The sequence below is a fragment of the Typopeltis vanoorti genome, chromosome 12 (assembly GCF_054136105.1).
Source record: "Typopeltis vanoorti isolate ZY-2024b chromosome 12, IOZ_Tvanoo_1.0, whole genome shotgun sequence".
In the NCBI taxonomy this organism is placed as follows: domain Eukaryota; kingdom Metazoa; phylum Arthropoda; class Arachnida; order Uropygi; family Thelyphonidae; genus Typopeltis; species Typopeltis vanoorti.
In genome coordinates, this window is record NC_143560.1 from 36,280,662 (window position 1) to 36,294,220 (window position 13,559).

General features: G+C 36.7%; 1 protein-coding gene across 1 annotated transcript in view; it reads right to left on the reverse strand.

Annotated features, from left to right (window-relative positions):
* The window catches only part of LOC150100697 (uncharacterized), a 463,381-nt gene that overhangs the window by 201,998 nt on the left and 247,824 nt on the right, over window positions 1-13,559 (reverse strand). The window contains exon 7 of the mRNA XM_090401246.1: window positions 7,609-7,722. Coding sequence (XP_090257372.1) covers window positions 7,609-7,722 — 114 coding nt within the window. The remainder of the gene's footprint in view (window positions 1-7,608; window positions 7,723-13,559) is intronic.

The window sequence follows — 13,559 nt, forward strand, 5'->3', positions numbered from 1 at the left end:
AGTATCATTGCTGGTTACTACAGCATGGATCATTTTGGATTATCTAACCCCTATTGTGCCCGAGGTACTTTTCATGAGTGAAAATGTGATGAAAGAAACAAATAATAATAATCTCTTCCAAACAAAATCAAGAATTTTAAGAAACTTTAAAGGATATCTCCCCTCACTCTCCAATATTATTATCATTATTATTGTTATACCCTACCCTCAGTGGAGTCGGCAGACTCATTGTGGGAAGTTCATTCAACTGACAACATATTTATCATACTAAATCTTAAACTCCTTGACACTCCTTACATTAACAACACATTCTGGTAATGCATTCCATTCACTGACAATTCTATACGTAAAAAATCTACTCCTCACACTCCTCTTCATCGCACTTTTACATAACTTCCAGGAATGACCGCTGGTTCTTCCCCTCTCATCTTCTACTTGTTTTATAATCAACTTTGGATTAATCTGATAAAATCCTCTCACTAACTTAAATGTTTCTATCATATCACCTCTTTTCCTTCTATCTACCAAACTTTATAACCCACATCTCTTCAACCTCTCTCCATAGCCAGCATTCCAAAGTCCTGATATTGTCTTAGTCACTCACCTCTAAACCCTTTCCAATGTCTTCACATTACATTGAAAACCAGGTGACCAGATTTGAGCTCAATAGTGCAAGGGTGGTCTGACCAGTGCCTTGAACAGGTGCACAACCACTTCTTTATCCCTACATGTTAGAGTACTTCTTATCATAGCAGCACTATGATGTGCAGCCTTCACAACACTAGCAATATGCCCTCTAAACTTCAGTCTGCTGTCAATCATCACTCCCAAATCTCTAATCTCATCCACTTCCTTTCAGTATGGCACCATTGATATAGTACACAGCTTTATATTTCTGCACTCCAAAATACAACACCTTGCACTTGATATTAAAACTACAACCCCACTCTTTTGTCTAAGGAAAAGAGTATTCCTTTCTGAAGGGAATTAACATCAGCAGTGCTACTTATAATTCTTGCTAACTTTGGATCATCAGCATACAACTGAAGATTACCAGTCCACATGATATATCATTTAGAAACAGGTAAAACATCAGGGGCCTAAGAATAGATCCCTGGGACAAGCCATTAGTTACTCTCTCTGAAAAAACCTGTATCATTCTCTCAGAAGCTATCTATTCCCATCCTCTGCAGCTTGTGCACCAACTTATCATGTGGTAATTTATCAAATGCTTTTGCAAAGCCTAAGAATATCACTGTAGATATGATTCTCCCTTATCTTACACACTTGTTACCTTATCATAAAATGCAAATAAATTGCTAAAACAGACTTACCCTTTACAAATCCATGCTAACCATCATAAAAAATGCTATGTCCATCAACCCAATCCTATATTCTATTCCTCTCCAAAAACTTCCACAGTTATACAGACTGGCCTAGTTGGAGACTTCTGTCCTGAAACCATGCTTGTGGAGTGGTACTATTTTTCCTTCTTTCCACTCCTTAGGAACCCTACCCACTGCAAGACTTTCATTAAATAACCTGGTGAAGGGCATAGCCAACTGTGGTGCACATTCCTTAAGAATACATGGTGATATGTCATCCATTCCCACAGCCTTATTTACATCTAACCCAACCAACAGCTGATACAACTCTGATTCTTTCACTTCTAATTCTCCTAATACTTGCCTCTCTTCTCTATATTGCATGGCATCATTTACACCAGTATGATATATGCTGATAAAGTGCTCATTCAATAATTCCACTATATCGAGACATCGAGGACCTCCCCTCGATGAGTCTTGACAGACTTTATGTCTTAGGAAGGACCTCCCTCGATGAGTCTTTTGACTCCTTGGAGGCCTGAATAATAATAATAATAATAATAATAATAATAATAATAATAATAATAATAATAATAATATCCTTTGCTACTGTTTCAAGCAAGAGAAAGAATAATTATGACAGGTTAACACTGGTAGATAGTCATGGCAGCAGAGTTAACCTGCCATAATTATTCTTTATCTTGCTTACCATATAGTAGAAAAATTCCCTTGAGTTAACCTAGGCCTGAACAGCCAATCTCCTCACATACTGCACCTTTTTTTTTCTTTATCATGCTTGTCACCTTCTTAGCCTGCACTTTATACTCTTCATGGATCCAATCACCACCAACTATCTTGTACCTCCATAACATTTTATTTTCAAGCACAGCTTGCTTGATTTCACTGTTCGTGCATTTCACTCCTACCCTATTTATTCACTTAATCCTTGGTATGCAATTATAAATTGCCTTTGTCAGATACTGCCTTGTTAGTTTTCATGCATTGCGACATCTTTTCTGATCATCTACAATGTACTGATGCTAACTGACTACACAGCATCCTATAATCACCTGCTTTATACTTCCACATTTATCTATTTTTGGCAGTAACCTTTTCTTGTTTCATCATTTTCCAAACAAGTACCTCATGATCACTTTCACCAACTGGCAACAGTATAAACATCTCGTTAACAACTACATCTTGTGAAGTTATCACCAAATCCAAAACATTAAAGCCTCTAGTTACTTCAAATCACATGCTGCTTAAGATACTTATTTCTCAGAAATTTCACACTCACTCTCCTTGTTCACATATACTATCTCTTCCTTCAATTCTATATTCCTATAATTAAGTTCTCCCATCAAGATCACCTTTTTACAACAAGTACCTCATGATCACTTTCACCAACTGGCAACAGTGTCAACATCTCATTAACAACTACATCTTGTGAAGTTATCTCCAAATCCAAAACATTAAAGCCTCTAGTTGCTTCAATGACATGCTGCTTAAGATACTTATCTCTCAGAAATTTCACAAACTCACTCTCCTTGTTCACATATACTATCTCTTCCTTCCATTCTATATTCCTGTAATTAAGGTTTCCCATCAGGATCACCTTTTTACATGCCTAACTAATTTGCCTAAACATTTCATAATCAGTATTCTCTGCATTCTCTGGCTTATAACAGAATCCTATCAGATATACTAACTTGTATATTTCAATTTCGCACCACAGATTCAAAATCTGTGCATGCACTCTCAACTTCCACACTTTGCAGACACAATTCCTCATTAACAGCACTCCCCCCCCTCCTCTTTTCACATTTCTATCCTTCCAGAAAATTAAACATCCTTCTATTTCTATTCCCGACATCACAACCGCCTCAGACAACTAAGTTTCACTTATTCCAATTATCTTTGAACATACTGACTCAATCAATTAAACAAACTTATGCTCTCTTGTTTTGAATACTCATTACATTTGTGTACAACCATATTCTCTATTCTAGCTGCTATACTACAGCCCTTTCTTCTAGTTGCTATACCACTACCTGTCTCCTCCTCGCCTTTGTGCATTCCATCAGCTTGTGTTGTCGCAACCACATATTCAATCTCATATCCATCTTCCTCCTGCATACAATCCGTTTAGTTGTGTTATCCAGCTTCACAAGTAGACTATGATCATTTACTACATTAACTTCTTGACTCTGTGCCTTCTCAGAAATCAATAGCTTTTTTTTTTAAATGCCCAACACCAAACCCATTTAAATGGAATCCATCAGCTTTAAACCATTCCAACTTCCCTTCAACTTCACTCCACAGATTTACAAATTGAACCTCTTTTGCTTCACACAACTCAGCTATCTTACTATTCATTATCTCTGCTCTCCTTCTCGATTCACTGTTATCATATCTAGGCAACATGCCTACAACTTCCCAACAACACATTCTTCTTTACCTGCTGCAACAACTTCAAGTCTCTATCAACATTCTTCCCCCCCCCCCCAACTAAGTCATTTGCCCATGATTACCACTCATTTTGATGCCTGGAATTTCCTTTTTTGCAATGTATGCGTTATTTGCTTCATTGTTCCACCAGGAAAGCATGTTTTGTGCACTTTATTAGCCATCCCACCGCTGATGATTAGGTCCCCATACAATGACATATGACTATCCTTTGACTCTTTCTTCATAATACTTACTTCCTCCTTCTCATTATAATCAGCCAATCTCTTCTTTAGATGTTTAATATCCTCTTCCAGATGTTTCATTTCACTTTTTATCTTCACTAACTCCTTTCTAAGCTCTTCTACTATGGTCACAATGCTTGCTCCCATTTGCTCAAGACACTTTTCACATACATTAATGTTTTCCTTCTTCTCGTTTACCCCAAACAGTCCTCAAATCTTTCATTTTTTGGTGCATTCATTTTCACAACGCATCCACTGCAAAAAATTCAAAGCAGAGCTAGACTTTCATACAAAAGCCTTCTGTGCTGCTGACATATGCTTCTTTATGGATGCCATTTTCAGAAGCAGAATAGGCATGAACAAACGAGCAGCAAAACACAATATAAACAACAAAAAATTTCAACACCACTGAAGGACACTTGTATCCAAACTTAAAAAATTCATCACAATTTGCAATAACAAGTCACACTACACACTAATTAAAAATATTTTTTTTTTTGGAAGCAGAATTTGTGATTTGTATTTAGGAGATAAATAACACTGAAAACAAAAGAGAAACTTCAGAGTCCTTTGATTGTTATAGATCTCTATCAAGAGGATCTGAAAGTTAACATTTTTTCAAGAGAATTCTGTTTATTTTTGAAGATTAATCTATTATGAAAGGTTGGAAAAGGGTGAAAAAAGCTTATTTATTTTCCAATGGAGAATGACAAACACACATTTAAGTTTTAATAACTTTTTTGTTGTTTAGATTGGAAAATCAAGAAGTAAATAGAAGACATCAGAATAACAATAAATAAATAAGGATGCCATTTACATTAATTTATTATTTATTTTTGTAGACGTTTTGGCTATGTTTCATTAGGCCATTTTCAATACAGTAGGAAGAGATAATAAATTAACATAAGTGACACCGATATTTATTATTATTTTTTAGTTGTTTATGCATGCATGGCAATGTTAAAATGAGAAAGGAATTCAGTATAGTATTATCATTATACAGAAAGAAAACAGTAAGAGAAGGAATAGAGTCTTGATATCAGCAGTGGTAGAAAAGTATCAAAAGCAAGAGAACAGAAATTACACACATCATCTCATTTGGATCATATAATAGCAACAATACTTACACATGAACATATACAATCACTTCTAAGGGACTTAAAGATATAGTTTCTTATCGTGGAATGTTCACTAATAGTGAATTTCCTTTAAAATAAAACTTGTGCTATAGGCTTTGGCCAGAACCTCTTTGGTAGTATGTTATAGTGATTGAATTAACTAGTGGTGTTTGCAGTTGTGAGTACATACTACACATTTAGCAGTATATGAGTTCCCTATTATGATGCACAAACTTTGTTTGCTTACACTTGGATTATGGATTAAACAATATAATTTCTGGCACATTTAATTTAATTATTACTAGGTGTTTTTGATTACCACCGCTCTGCTTATTGCAGGCCTACCTAAATGCTTATAAATTTACAACTTATAAATTTATAAATTTATAAGTTGTAAATTTACAACTTTTCATGAGTTAAAATGCCAGTCTGGGTGGTTAGCGTATCTGCTCTCCAGCCAAAAGGCTGTGGGTTCGAATCCCGCTGTGGGTATGGATGTTTGTGATTGTCTGTGGAAATACCAGTGGTGGTGGTTGGCAGTAAATGACATTGGTGTAGTTGCAATCAATTGGTGGAGATAGAGTTGTAGAGCAGGTGTCCTCCCTCGATGAATCTATGGACTCCCTGGAGGTGTCAAATTATTACTTTATTATTACCCCAAGACCTCATGGAGTCAAAGACTCATCTAGGAGGTCCTTTTATCACACACACACAGCTCATCATACCGTGTCTTAAACACACTCGAACTCCTTGCAGACACCACACTCTCAGACAAGGCATTCCAATCATTTACAACTCTGCATGAAAAAAACCTGCTTCTCACTTCCTCTTTATACAGTTTCCAGGGATTATCTCTGGTTCTCCCCCATAGCATGTCTTAAACACACTCGAACTCCTTGCAGACACCACACTCTCAGACAAGGCATTCCAATCATTTACAACTCTGCATGAAAAAAACCTGCTTCTCACTTCCTCTTTATACAGTTTCCAGGGATGATCTCTGGTTCTCCCCTGATCTCCCACTATTTTCTGTAGAACTTCTCCAGATCCTATAACAACCCCCTTACTAACTTGTAGGTCTCTATCATATCTCTCCTCTTACTCCTGTCCACCAGACTCTGCAAATTACATCTTCTCAATCTTTCCTCATACTCGACATTCCAGAGGTCAGAAACTACCTTAGTCAGTCACCTTTGGATCCTTTCCAACATCTCTTTGTCCTTCTGAAAACCAGGTGACCAAATCTGGGCACAATAGTCCATGTGTGGTGCAATCAAAGCCTTATACAATGGAACAAGAATCTCCCTACTTCTACAAGTCAGTGTCCTCTGCATCATTCCCAGAAGCTTTTGTGTTGTCTTCACAATTTTGGTTATGTGTCTCGTAAATTTCAGATCCTTATCCACTATCACTCCCAGATCTCTTATTTCCTCTACCTCCAACAATATATCCTCACCGAGCAGAAATTCTGCATCCCATCTTTGTTTTCCAAATTTTAAAACCTTACATTTTGCAACATTGAACTCGCATCCCCATTTCCATGCCCAATCACTCAATTTATTCAAGTCTTCTTGTAAGGCCACAATATCTTCTCTGCTCTTCATGGTTCATCCCAACTCTGCATCATCTGCAAACAACTGAATATCTCCATCCAAATCTTCACCAATATCACTAATATACAAGTTAAACAGTAATGGTCCTAAAACAGACCCCTGAAGCACTCCACTTGTAACTTTCCTTTTCCTGGATATCGCTTCCCCATACACAACTCGTTGATACCTATCAGATAGCCAGTCTCCAATCCAATGCACTAATCTAATATCCAACCCCATCTGCTCAAGTTTGACTGTCAACTTATCATGAGGTAATCTATCAAAAGCCTTTGTGAAATCCAAGTATATTACTGTGTATCCTTATTACTGTGTAATAAGTAAGTAGATTACTAAAACATGACCTCCCTTTAGCAAATCCATGCTGTCCATCAAAGATAATACCATTGTTGTCAACCTAATTCTGGATCCTAATTCTCAAAAGCTTCTCCAACAACTTAACCACAACACCTGACACACAGATAGCCTATGATTTGATGCTTGAGTTCGAACACCTCCTTTATGAAGTGGCACAATCTTGCCCTAATTCTCCAACAACTAATAATAAAAAATCGTCAAATAATAATAAAAAATTTTAAAAAAATGACATGAAAAAAACAAGTGAGATGGAAGGCGGTGATAAAGTTTCTCTAATGAAAATAGCAATATATATATATATATATATATTTTTTAACTGTTGATTTTTCTCTCATATAAATTACATGCATTAACTGTAAAATTTAGTGACCTTACTAGATTTTCTTACAAGTGATTCAATACAGATTATAACTAATTAATATTATAATTTGAATAATTAATTCAATTAATATAAAATATAATTCACATATTATAGTTTATATTCTATATAATCTATATCTTTACTCACACAGTATAGAGGAGATCCATTGATGACTACCCCTTCAGCAAAACGAACTCTAGATGGGTTTGTTTTTAACTTGGCTTTTTTTGCCTCTGTTAGTAAAGCTGACTTTCTGGTTGTCTAAAATGACAATAAAAAAAACTTTAATCAGTTAGTACTGTAGTGAATAAATAACTGCTTTAAATATTCACAATATCAGAAAGAAAAAAAAACAACACATATAGTATCTGGTGACAATAATCTTGCTACAGAAATCTTGGGGGAGTCGAGTTAGATAATAGATTAAACACCGAATTGTGATCAAATTTTGGTAGAAGTTAGTTAGAAACTTTTAGTTAGAAATTTTAGTATTTCTAACTAAAAGTTTCACTTTTGAATACAGTGTTGTGAGAATCACTTGTTTTATTTTATACTGAAGGTGTCAATGATTACATGTGTGAAAATAGCAAAATATATGTATATATATATATATTGCTATTTTCACACATGTAATCATTGACACCTTCAGTATATATTCAGTATATATATTTTTTTTTAGCTGTTGATTTTTCTCTCATATAAATTACATGCATTAAACTGTAAAATTTAGTGACATTACTAGATTTTCTTACAAGTGATTCAGTACAGATTATAACTAATTAATATTATAATTTGAATAATTAATTCAATTAATAGAGGGAAAAAAAAAAAATGGCGGCGGCATTGTCATTCCATGATTTTAATTTGGATTTCAGTCGGTTCATTAAGTGTGAGGTCTGTTATATGTATTCCTTCGACTACATAAATGATTTGTGGATGTTTAGTGCGGATGGAAGAAGGGTGTGTGCGAAATGTGACCTGAACGAGGAATTGATGAATGCGAATATGAAGTTGATAACAGAAAGTGCTAGTACAGATTGTGTCGCGAGTGCACGTTTGAAAGAGGATGGCTAGAGAGACAGGCGAAAAAATGTTAAAAAATCAGGAAAAAAGAAAAAGAGCGATTTGACAACCGTAACGGATGTTAAAAGGGACGAAAGTGAGGCAGAAAGAAACGAAATTGAGAGAACGAATGAAAGTAGAAATGGCGTGGTGCAGAAATTGCAAGTAAAAAAAATCGAAAGAATGAATGATAGTGAAAAAAGAATGACTGATGGCGAAAGTTGTACGCATGTTGGAACGAAAGTACTGAACCAAAGAAAGATGAATGACAGTAAAAGTGAGAAGAATGATAGCGAAAGTTGGACGCATGTTAGTCCAAAAGTACGGAAACAAAGAAAGATATGTGAGAGTGAAAGTGAGAAGAATGATAGTGAAAGTTGGACGTATGTTGGACCGAAAGTACGGAAACAAAGAAGGTTGAATGAGAGGGAAAGTGAGAAAAGGGGGTCGAGAGTTAGAAAGTTAGAAAGATTTAATGATAGAGTGAATGTGTCGCGAGGTTCAGAAGGTGAATTGGATTGGATGAAGCAAGAAATGAAATGGATGCGGAATGAAATTAAGAGAATTCAGGTCAAAACTATTAAAATAAATCATGATGGCATGAAAGAGATAACAAAAGATGAGCGAGTGGCGTTGTATGGCGACTCCATTATTAAAGGTGTGCTAGAGGATAAAATGCACAAGGTATGTTTTCCAGGCAGTAAAATGAGTAGAGTGATTGAGGCATTGAATATGAGGCGGGAACGAGCAAAAGAGTTAATTGTATTAATTGGTACGAATGATTTGAGAGAGAACAAAGAGCATGTCAAAATGAATGTCAGGAGACTGCTTGGAAAGATAAAGGAGAATAGTGTGACAGGAAGGGTGGACAGTGTGTTGCCTAGGTATGATTGTGGTGAAATGAGGCGGAGAGCAAGGATTATGAATGATATTCTGGCTGAAATGTGTGAGGAGATGGGAGTACAGTTTGTTAATGTGTGGAATGAGTTTGAGGGACGAAGTGAGCTGTATGGGAGCGATGGAATGCATTTGAGTGGTTATGGTGTGAGTCGCTTGGAGAGACTGCTGCTGGAAGGTAGAGAAGTGAATAGAGAGAATGAATCAGATCGAGAGGGGAGTGATGTGGAAGAGCAGGAGAGTAAGAACAGGAGAGATTGAAGGAGTGGAAATGAATGTGGAAGTGAGTGGTATGAGTATAGAAAATGAGAGAATGGGTGTGCAAGAGGAGCAGGGAAACGGCGAGGCTCAGGGTGGACAGGGATACACATCGTGAGAAAGGTGGATGCTCCAAGAGGAGGTGAGAGAATGTGTAGGCAGGAAGGTAATGGGATGATCAGGGATCAAAAGGAAACAGATGGAATTGCAAAGGGTTCTAAAATGAAGAAGCAGAAAGGGAAATGGCCCCAGTCCAGCATGGAGAGATCACATCGAGTGAGTGGTATCAGTGGAACGAGCTGTAGATCCAGAAATGAGTTGTTGTGTTTGTATACCAATGCTAGAAGTATAAGAAACAAGGCAGATGAAATGGTTGCACTAATTGCGTCTGTGCGCCCACAGATTGTCGGAATAAGTGAGACATGGTTAGATGAGGATGACATCCTGACAGGAATAGAGATGGAAAGGTATGATGTGTTTCGTGAGGATAGAAGGGGTAAAAAGGGAGGGGGAGTGCTATTGATGATAGAGAAAGAGTTATGTCCATACAAGGTAGAGATGCAAGAGGGAAATGGGGCCAGTGGTTTTGAGGCAGTATGGTGTGAGATAGAGGTGAATAGAATCAAATACTTGGTGGGATGTTGTTATAGACCTTGTAATGTGGATGGTGGTGATAGTGAAATGTATAGTCAAATAAGCCAAGCAAATAAGAAAAGGGTGATCATTATGGGTGATTTTAATTATGGCAATATAGACTGGAATGAAGAGATAGCAACTGGAAGTAAAGAAAATGAGTTTCTTGAGTTTTTAAGGGATAACTACCTCAGACAGTATGTAACAGAGGGCACAAGAGGATTAAGGGTCTTGGATTTGGTCATCTCATCGGAGGATGTAATTATCAATGAGGTATCAAATCATCCACCAATTGGTGAAAGTGACCATGAGGTGATTACTTGGGTGGTTGCCAGCAGTGCAAGGACCCCTGTGAAAAAAGGGTATATGTGGAACTACAAGGGGGGTGATTATGAAGAGCTCAGGAGACAGCTTGCAGGTGTAGCATGGAATGAGGAGTTAGCTGGAAAAGAGATCAATGCAGCTTGGGGGATTTTCAAAAAATATTTAGTGGATGCAATGTCTAAATGTATACCACGGGTGAGAAGGTTAAATAAGTTAGGTGTGAGATGGATGAATAAAGAGATTAAGCATGCAATACAGAGAAAAAGGGCATTGTGGAGGCAGCATAAGAGAAGTGGAAGTAACCAATTTCATGAGTTCTACAAAGATCAGGCAAGGAGAGTGACTTGGTTGGTGAGAGGTATGAACAGCAGTTAGCTAATGAAGCTAAAAAGAATCCTAGGGAGTTCTTTCGATATGTAGCCAGCAAAAGAAAGAATGATTATGGAAGGATGACATTGATTGGAGGAAATGGTATAAAGACAGCTGTTGCAGAATGTGTGGTGGAGATACTTAATGAGCAGTTCATAAAGATCTTTCAATCTTGTGAATGTGACTTCATGGAGAGATTAAGAGCAGTTGATGATGGGGAGGAGAGACTGACTGTAAGTGAGCAAGAGGTGTTTGGGGAGTTGAGTAAACTAGATGTAAATAAGGCTGTGCGACTTGATAATATATCACCGCGTATTCTGAAGGAATGTGCCAGAGAGTTGACACCTGCCTTGACGTATTTTTTTAATACGAGTCTTGCACTTGGTCAAGTCCCTAAAGAGTGGAAGGAGGGCAAGATTGTGCCACTTCATAAAGGAGGTGATCGAACTCAAGCATCAAACTATAGGCCTATCTGTGTGTCAGGTGTTGTGGTTAAGTTGTTGGAGAAGCTTGTGAGAACTAGGATCCAGAGTTGGGTTGACAACAATGGTATAATCTTTGATGGACAGCATGGATTTGCTAAAGGGAGGTCGTGTTTTAGTAAGTTCTACTTACTTATTACAATAAAGTGACTGCTTCCTTGGACAGAGGAGAAGGATACGTAATATACTTGGATTTTGCAAAAGCTTTTGATAGAGTACCTCATGATAAGTTGACAGTCAAACTAGAGCAGATGGGGTTGGATATTAGATTAGTGCATTGGATTGGAGACTGGCTATCTGATAGGTATCAACAAGTTGTGTATGGGGGTGCAATATCCAGGAAAAGGAAAGTCACTAGTGGAGTGCCTCAGGGATCTGTTTTAGGGCCATTACTATTTAACTTGTATATTAATGATATTGGCGAAGATTTGGATGGAGATATTCAGTTGTCTGCAGATGATGCAAAGTTGGGACGAACCATAAAGAGTAGTGAAGATGTTGTGGCCTTGCAAGAAGACTTGAATAAATTGAGTGATTGGGCAAGCAAATGGGGATACGAGTTCAATGTTGCAAAATGTAAGGTTTTAAAATTTGGAAAACAAAGATGGGATGCAGAACTTATGCTTGGTGAGAATATATTGTTGGAAGTAGAGGAAATAAGAGATCTGGGAGTGATAGTGGATAAGGATCTAAAATTTAGGGGACACATCGCCAAAATTGTGAAGACAACACAAAGACTTCTGGGAATGATGAGGAGGACACTGACGTGTAGAAGTAGGGAGATTCTTGTTCCATTGTATAAGGCTTTGATTAGGCCACACATGGACTATTGTGCCCAGATTTGGTCACCTGGTTTTCAGAAGGATGAAGAGATGTTGGAAATGGTCCAAAGGCGACTGACTAAGGTAGTTTCTGACCTCTGGAATGTCGAGTATGAGGAAAGATTGAAAAGATGTAATTTGCAGAGTCTAGTGGAGAGAAGGAAGAGGGGAGATATGATAGAGACCTACAAGTTGGTAAGGGGTTGTTATAGGATCAATGGTGGAGAAGTTCTACAGAGAATAGTGGGAGATCAGGGGAGAACCAGAGGTCATACCTGGAAACTGTATAAAGAGGGTGTGAGTAGGGGAGTGAGAGGCAGGTTTTTTTCGTGCAGAGTTGTGAATGATTGGAATGCCTTGCCTGAGAGTGTGGTGTCTGCAAGGAGTTTGAATGTGTTTAAGACCCGGTATGATGAGATGTGTGTGAGATAAAAGGACCTCCTAGATGAGTCTTTGACTCCATGAGGTCTTGTTTAATAATAATAATAATAATAATAATAATAATAATATAAAATATAATTCATATATTATTGTTATAATAATAATCATACTAATAATTTAGTTATAATTCATAGTTACACAAGGTGAACAAGGTTTATATTCTATATAGAAAATATATATATATATATATATATATATATTTTTTTTTTTTTTTTTTACAAAGATTATTATAATTCAAGGTGCATTACTATTATGTGCATTTTACAATGAAAGCAGTGCAATTTCTGTTCAATTCAACGATTTGGTACAAAGTGCTGAGTGCACTCAATACTTTGATAAGTAAATAAAATAACAACAATAATTTATATTAATAATAATAATATTATTATTATTATTGTTATTATTACACAGGAATCTGAATGAAATCCATATATTCAAAGTGGAAGGCTTGTAATAACCATTTTTCATGTAATCTATACTTCTACTTAATGGTGAAATGCAGAATGGTGATTTTAATGAGAGGTTTTGTTATTTATAAACAGAAATACATTGGGTTTATTTGCCCATAAAAATATTATTATTAATTATTATTAACATCTAATCTCCATGAAGTCAAAGGACTCATCACAAGAGGTCCATACTTTCTCAAGCCAAAAGATCATTGAACTGTGTCTTGAACCCATTCACAGTTTCTGCATTCACCACACTTTCAGGCAATTCATTCTACTTACCAATCACTCCATGCAAAAAGCCTGTTTCTCACTCCCCTGTTCACTCTCTCCTTATATAGCTTCCATGGATGGCCTCTAGT